Source organism: Magnolia sinica, chromosome 12, assembly GCF_029962835.1.
Source record: "Magnolia sinica isolate HGM2019 chromosome 12, MsV1, whole genome shotgun sequence".
Classification (NCBI taxonomy): domain Eukaryota; kingdom Viridiplantae; phylum Streptophyta; class Magnoliopsida; order Magnoliales; family Magnoliaceae; genus Magnolia; species Magnolia sinica.
In genome coordinates, this window is record NC_080584.1 from 59,008,562 (window position 1) to 59,016,643 (window position 8,082).

The 8,082-nt window shown below is 40.8% G+C and overlaps 1 protein-coding gene across 7 annotated transcripts; it reads right to left on the bottom strand.

The window, feature by feature from the left end:
* Positions 1–1,500: 1,500 nt before the first annotated feature.
* On the bottom strand, positions 1,501–7,802 carry LOC131221440 (uncharacterized). 7 transcript variants are annotated; one of them, XM_058216700.1, is made up of 6 exons: positions 7,655–7,762; positions 7,547–7,573; positions 7,252–7,434; positions 5,551–5,635; positions 3,711–3,909; positions 1,501–1,960 (listed from the first exon to the last, which is right to left on the bottom strand). In XM_058216700.1, the coding sequence occupies exons 3-6, from the start codon at positions 7,366–7,368 to the stop codon at positions 1,879–1,881; spliced, it is 483 nt and encodes a 160-aa protein (XP_058072683.1). In that variant the 5' UTR covers positions 7,369–7,434; positions 7,547–7,573; positions 7,655–7,762; the 3' UTR covers positions 1,501–1,878. The 7 variants fall into 7 exon arrangements, with proteins under 7 accessions (XP_058072683.1, XP_058072682.1, XP_058072681.1 ...); XM_058216699.1 differs by having other exon boundaries at positions 7,529–7,573; positions 7,655–7,749; XM_058216698.1 differs by lacking the exon at positions 7,547–7,573 and having other exon boundaries at positions 7,655–7,802.
* Between the last annotated feature and the right edge of the window lie 280 nt (positions 7,803–8,082).

Genomic DNA, 8,082 nt, shown 5'->3' on the forward strand with positions numbered 1-8,082 from the left:
GGTGATTTCTCGTAATTTTCTTCAAAACCTATTAGCAACGTGATCCCAAAGCAATATATCATGATGCGGTTGAGCCGGAAGTAATGGGCAAGATTTTCTGGCTTGGGCCTGATCCATTAGACAGGCTTTTCTCTTGAATTGGGCTAATAAAAGGGGCATCAATGCTTGCGGAGGAACCTACATGTTTCCTTTTTGTGTGTAAAACCCAAAAACATGCGAAATATTAAAAAACATCAACAAATAATAGTTGTATGTGCGGCCCACGGATGCAAGATGGGCTGGGCCAAACCAAGTATGTTGATGTCCAGCCCTTTAGCCGAAGATTTGGGTGCACAATGGGCTGGACCCTCATCTAATTCACATCCTAATGTTAAAAAATGCATCAGCGTGGGAATAATCAAGCCTCTGTAGGATGCTATTGCATTTTCTGCCCATTTAATTATTGGGCCTGCGAGTCAGGCCCTATCTCAATCATTGAGCTTAATCCCAACCCAGCACAATTCCTTCTTCTGCGTCCATGCAAATGCAGATGGACAACATACTATCTCCCTCAAAGCGCAACAGCATCCAACAACACTGATAATACATTGAGCATGGAGAACATCTGATCCGTAGCCATCATTTAGATGCCCTGGCCCAAAAATTAGACTAATGCATCCATCAAAATATACACCTAAACCAGGTCCCTTCAGTCATCGACTTGTTTCATACACCTAACAGGTAGACCGGCCTGATTTTTGTGCCAGGGTACCTAAAGCAATTCCATCCTATGGTATATCTCATATGTTTCACATGGACAGGTAAGATTAACAAAACTCTGGCAATTGATACTTCAAAACATATCTAGCTCCTATTGAAATCTATTTGGACAACTTTCCTACAATATGATAATTAACCGTGTTCAAATTATAAAGAAAATATTGGATTTCAAAAAAACAATCATTACCGCCCACAAGATTTGAGGTGACTATTATATAGTTATGTATAGGGCATGTAGCTCCTCTTTCCTATTATTAGAAATAATAATATTGTTCTTTAGGAAGTTTTGGTTGTCTTTTTATTTATTTATTTAGGGGTTAGCCTGTTAGTACACACTCCATGTTAGCAACCCCCGCTAGGGATCAATACCAAGGCCTCCAGTGTTGAAACGAGGTATCTCCACTCAGTCTGCCAGTTGAGCTATGGATCTGGGTGTTGGTTGTCTCAAATCAACCTTTCCTAACACTTTCTCACTTACTCTCTTTTTTCATTGTGAGAATGCAACACTCGTGCAGACTACTGGCACGAAATGTCCAGATCATTGATCTAGATCGTCCATTTTGTTGGACCCATTAATATCGCAAACCCACATCATTATACCCAACTAGAGATCCAAATTAAATATTAGGAAGAAAGAAAATAAAAGAACCAAAAAAGATGGAAATAAATGGAATGAATCAAGGAAAATGATAACTTACTCCCACAAAGGTGGCAGAGAAGCTCAAATACACTACTCGTGTGAAGGATGGAACATGTTTCAATGATTTCAGTTGACGGCAAGCATGTTACAGAGCCAGATCATTTATAAACTTATACTAAACATACAAAGGATGAAAAATAATTTTGATCGGCTAATCAGACAAGCCGAACTTATACAAGGTAAAAAAAAAAAAAAGAAGAGCAGTTTGAAAAAAATTACATGCGTGGCCCACTTCCACCAAGATCTCTGACACATGTTCCACCCCCTTTACATGACGAGCCATTAAATCACAACAGTAAGTGTTACGTCTCTCTCTCTCTCTCTCTCTCTTTCTCTCTCTCTCGTGCAGCCGTTTGTACTGAAGGCAAGCTTGCTAAAGCATTCGGGTCTATTTTCTATGTATTTTGTGCACTGTCTTGCTATCGGGCTTGGGCGTCACGGGCGTCGATATTGGAGATGGAGAGAGTGAAATATATGAGTATTATCGTTCCCATGCTCGACCTGCGAAAAAAAAAAACCATTATTAAAAAATAGAAAATTCAGACCCACAATTGGTAATGTGGCCCACTTGGGGTGGACCCACCTGTGAGCCATTGCTCACTAACATCTTTTATGGTCTATTAGTATATGCCCCACCGGTTAAATGGCTAAGATTGTCAAGAGAGTAAGAATACTAGAACACGGCCCAAATAGGCTTTACATAACGCGTGGGCCGAATTACCAGTTGTCCAATTCAGTCCTGTATTCTGTATAAGTGGGCCCCACCTTACTATGATCCATGCAGTTCATCTGCTGGGCCACACTGTGGATGGGGGCCAAACTGAAAGCCTTAGTCAATAAACCGGTTATCTGAGTGGGCCTTTTCCCATTGCATATGAACGGTTGGCAACATTTTGATTTGAAACGACCGTTAACGGATAACATTGAAAGGCAAAGAATTCCCCAGGGAAGACTTTTTCGCTGTTGCTCACTAATGTAGTCTAACCTGATGAACGGTGTGGATCTCTAAAGGTGGCCCCAGTATCTACCAAATGCTGGCTCAATGTGTTTATGTTGTACTTTTCTTTCCTTGCAAGACATGATGATTGGATCAGGCCAATGAGCCAGACCATTCACCACAAGTCAGCCCAGCCTTCGAGTTGCCTCAAACCTGAGATAGGGTGTGTATTGGCTGTAAGAATTCTATAAAGTGGGCCTTATTGATCAACGGTCTAGATTGTCCTGAGGGTTGGGTAATGTGTTCAAGAATACCAGGGGACCCCACTTAATTGTGATGCATCTAAAATAGTGTAAAGACTAGTGCACTACAACTATGTCATACATATAGTGTTCTAGTTAGAAGGATTATGTGTGGAGCCTTAGGCTGAGGAGTTTGGATGAATTTTAAACTCCTCGATAATTTAAATCGGTTTCATCACGTTTGGTCGTGGTTCTTCTCTAAAAGTATAAGGTGAGAAAGATATTCCCAATCTACTAAGACTATGACTTTTCAATCAGGTCAGCCTTTAATTCATATTTTAATAGAGATACTCTATGCATAACATGGTATTGACTCATCAACGTCAGATGTAACTTCAGCATCGATCTAGATCAGGTAAGTAGTGAATGCAAGTCGACATATCCTATTGGCGCAGGCCCTGCTTTACAGGGTCTACTATCTGAACTGGGCAACTACACCTGGCTCTTTGCCCACTACTAGCGTCAGTCACCTCAACCCTGGTGGGGCCTACTGGATCCACATTTTCCCATTGTGGTCCACCATGGTAAGGCTCATCTGACTGGACGCGGATTGCGTCCTACCCTTGCTGTCTCTAGCCACAAACAGGCAGTTCTGTGGGCGGGCCCACAGTGATGTATCTGTATATCCACACCGTCCATCCATTTTCTGACAACATTTTAAGTTTATTTATTTATTTTACGTGAGTCAGATCTAACGCTCAAGTGGACATTAAATGCAACAGTCATCTTTGGTGTGGTCCACTTGAGCGCTGGATCTAACTCATTTTTGTGTACATATCTTAAAATGATCTGACAGAAGGGATGAACGGTGTAGATAAACAGATACATAACGGTGAGCCAGCCCACAGAGCTGCCCGTTCGTGGCTAGAGACGGGTGGGGTAGGACGCAATCCGCGTCCCATATGCCAATGTTTCCCATTGCCAGGAGTAGTGGGTGCAATGAACGGTAGAGATGGATCAAGACATAAGCAACAGAACTGAGAAAGAGGAAGTATGGGATAACGACGCTTACAAGGTAGCAAACAGGAAGAGGACCTTCCGAGGATCGAGCCATGAAGATCGCATACCAATGCCACTGCTGCTTCCGATGAATCTCCTACATCTGTTTTCTGCTGTGGTTGTTGGGGTGGTTGTGACAGGTTCTGCTGTTGGTGTTACTAATAGCGGAACCACAACGGATTTCTCTGCCATGCAAACCCCACCAAAAGCACCTGAAATTTCATGCACACAACCATAACAATAATAAGCGTTTGGATGCACAAATGAAATTACAAATACTTGAGTACTGACCAATGTTTTAAAAGCTGGACCCCACATAAGGCTGACAATGACCCAGATTGGACCGTTAGGCTTATGGCCCTGGCCCATTAATCATTTCAAGTGCATTTTTGTCATATATAAATCATGGTTGGCACTCTTAATGAACAGCCCATATCTTGCACAGAAGTAATTAGCTGGGCTCAAGCTCGGGCTCAGCCGTGTATATTTTATACAGGCTGTGATCGGGCCTTTTTTCTTCTGGGCTGTCTGCGTACAATTATTCGTGGCCACTTATAATTATTCAAAATGGACCATTTCTATGAATAAAAAGCTGTAAGAAAGTCATTAAAATTTCTATACAGGCCTAATCGTGTTTGTAGCACTAAGATCCACTTATTGCCTGTGCGTGATGGTATCCGTGTGGCTATGTGAACGGCAGAGATTAGTCTACATCCATCTGAGATCTTGTTTATGGTTTGAGCCTGTATTTTAGGTCCAGCCCTGCTAGCAGGACTTGAACGTATCCAAGACCCAGCCCACAATGGTTGCCTGAGTTCTTGGTTTGGGTCCGGCCTTTATCCAAGACCAAACCATGGTAGTTGGACCGGGATCTAATTGGGCCTAGTATCACGACTCTTTCCCTACTGAATAAAGACCATCCATCTTCTTTTTTTTCCGGCTTTATTCATATGCGCGTAATGCATACGATTGATGATTTTTTGGCCCACTGACCATCTTCCAGAGGCCCAATAATATCAACAGTTTCGATTGCTATACGACAGGTCGCACTTTTACCAAAACGAACTCCCAAACAGTCAACCAGAACTGTAGACTACCTCTACGAAGTATCATTTTAAAGCTTGGGCCTGATTCCTCTCTTTAGGCCCATAAAGGCCAGACTTAAAAACCAGGACTGAGCATCAGATGTGAAAACTAGGTCCATTAAGGCCACGCTTAAGCTTACAGCTTACCTAAACCACCATGAACGTCGCATAAAAAACTGGTCTCAGGACAGAGTCTAGGCCCATTTATACAAGGCAGGCTTAGGCTTGCCTAGGCCTGGCCTCTTGTGGAACTATCATGGCCTAAGGAGACATTTCAAACCCAATACATAGACATCACGAGTAACATCAACGTCGTTGGCATAGGACGACATGGCAATAAGGCACAATCTTGGAACATATCCAGGCCGACGTTGACAGGACCGCGTACAGGGTTTTAAACCGCGTAGAGAAAGAGGGATGGAAAAAACTAAAAACGACAGTTGATACTAGTCCAAAAATCCCCACATCCAAACGAATACACCCAACAATGACAGGACCACATAAAAGTCTACAACCGCCCAGACAAGTCCACAAGCTAAGCAATCATGCTTGGGCTTGGCTGGGACCACTGAGTTAAAGAAGTTGGGTTCTACTGTGAGAACATGTTGGGCTTGAATCGAGCCCAGGCCTATTACTCTTCTATTGATTCTTAATCAGGCCCAGGTCTGATGCACCATTATCTATTTTAGCCCATACCCGAACCGAAGTGTTATGGGCTTGACCCGGCCCATCTGTTTTCAAAATTAATAAGTCCATTCAGAGTGGTACCTGTACCTGCATCTGATGTATCTCTTTCAACTGCAGCCTTCCATTCTACTCGTTGAGATCCTTTACGAGAAAGTGTCCTCTGCAACTTTAATGGAGAAAAGGAACAATCATTATTCAGGAGAAAAGGGATTACTCACACAAAAGGGAACAATGACAGATCATGTCTAAAACCACTAAATTCACGTGATGTGATGTGGCCCACCTGAGTAGGAATACCCTAAAATTTGATATTTGTTAGATGCAAAGATTAGATGGTATATATATGGTGGGCCACTTGCCAACATTGCTGACTAACAGACTAAAAATGAGGTGAGTTGAAGGCTCCTAACCTCTATATGGTGGACACTTGTTTTGTGAAATAAGACCATTGGATATTTTTGCATTTTTAACTGCCCAAAAATATGAAGTGTCCAACAATTAAATTTATCTAAACTGGTTACTAATAATTTGAATGGTCAAGTATGAATTAATTGTATGCCACGTATGCAATTTCTCAGTAATATTTAACTAGCTGTGTATCATATATCACAGTATGGCGGAGGATAAACTAATTTTCAAATAAAAACAAGGCCCAATTGAAAGGACTAATCAACATCAAAAGGCTTAAGAAGATGAACTGTATTTGATACACTAGGCATACAGACATATCCAAACAGCTCGAGTAGTGGGCCCTGCTCTATACGGTGTACAAACAAAAAAGAGTAATTCTTTGATATTATGGAAGGATGTGATGGTTCATATGCATGCACTTGAAGATTGTGCATGTGGCTTACAATTAATTAAAATTAAACGTACAAATCATGGGCCCCACCTTAGTGGGTCTAAACCAAATATTAGACTAATCCAATGATTATACCAAATATCCACTAAATTAAAGGTTAGGATCATTCAATCAATCTGATTGGGAGTTTGTCCAAAGTGGGCCTAATGATTAGAACGATTCAAATTGAATTAAAATGCCACGACTTAAATTTCTCATTGCGTGCATAAGATCCATCACACACTGCTAGAAAATCTAGCAACTCCTAATTCTTAAATCAAAAGGAAGGCTGTTTGATTGGTGAGCAGAAAAATATGTAAGGTTAAAGTAAAAAGGGGTCAACGGTCTAAATTCAACAAACAATTGTCTATCAGTGATTTCCCAACGGATCTCATCTTGTGGTTATGCCCCATCTGAAGTGTGGCCACGATTTAGAGCATTGATTTGGAATACGTGTAGGTCAAGTGATTGTGGCCGTGTGATTTTCAGTACAATTTCGAAAAAGAAAACAAAAGAAAAGGGAAAGGGCCTATTGTTCTCTATTGAAAAGCAAGCTCTTTGGGTTATAGAGAGAGAGAGAGAGAGAGAGAGAGAGAGAGAGAGAGAGAGAGAGAGAGAGAGAGAGAGAGAGAGAGCTAGGGTTGTTAGGTTTCTAAGATGAAGTGATTTTTAAAATTTTAATTTGGGTAATTAAGATAAGGAATTAGTTGAGATCTTTACTATGGATTATTGGTTTTTAGATAAGGAGATATCGAATTTGAGTTCTTGAGAGAGAAAAAAAAACAAGAAGATCAAAGAGAGAGAGAGAGAGAGAGAGAGAGAGAGAGAGAGAGAGAGAGAGAGAGAGAGAGAGAGAGAGAGAGAGCACTTCTCTAAGATCTCTCGACACACAGAAAATTCAAGACAGGAGATGGAGAAAGATGAAAGTAGGGGAAACTTACATTGCTTTCATTTGAATCTTTATCAGCAACATGCACCAAGCTCTCCATATCCACAACATAACCATCATTGAATTTCTCGCTTCTCTTCATAAAAACTCCTTTCTCCAAAACACCCATTCTCTTACTACTGATCCCTTCTTCCAATCTAATCTCTCCACACAATCTCAAAGAAGAATCACAAACCTAATCATCCAACATATAAACAAAAACCAATTCAAACAAGATTTTAAATAAAACAAAATAAAAAAGCAGTTGAAAGACAGTTGAAGAACCAGACGTTTGGAAAATCCAATACCAACTACAGCCATAAATTCAACTCCCTCTGAGAAAAAAAAAAAAACAATAAATGAAATTAAATAAACAAAATAATACAAACCCAAATCAGAATTCTCAGATATCTTACCGGTCTTTGGATTTCCTCCATTTCTATCCTTTCTTTTAAAGAAGAATTTTCAAACGCCGCGTTTTCTTCTTATTTTCCTTGCGTATTGGAAGGGCAAACCTGAAAATGATACTTCTTCGGTTAGTCAAAAAACCGCCGCGTATTTACATTTCTGTGGCTTGAGTTTGCCACCGTATCCTTTTTGAGCTTAGCTTAGCCCACACGTGTGGGCAATAAAACTCATGTAAACTCACACATATGCCAGCAAGGCAAAATAGGTCGAATATCTAATTCATCCATCAGAAAATACCATTATCTTGATTGATGCCCTGACCCAATCATCGGATTGATCCACTTATCAGGTGGGCCACAGTTTGTAAAAAAAACTGTACGGCTCTGATAATCTTGCTTGAAGCCTTCTAACTCGTCCACCTGTTTCCAATACTGTG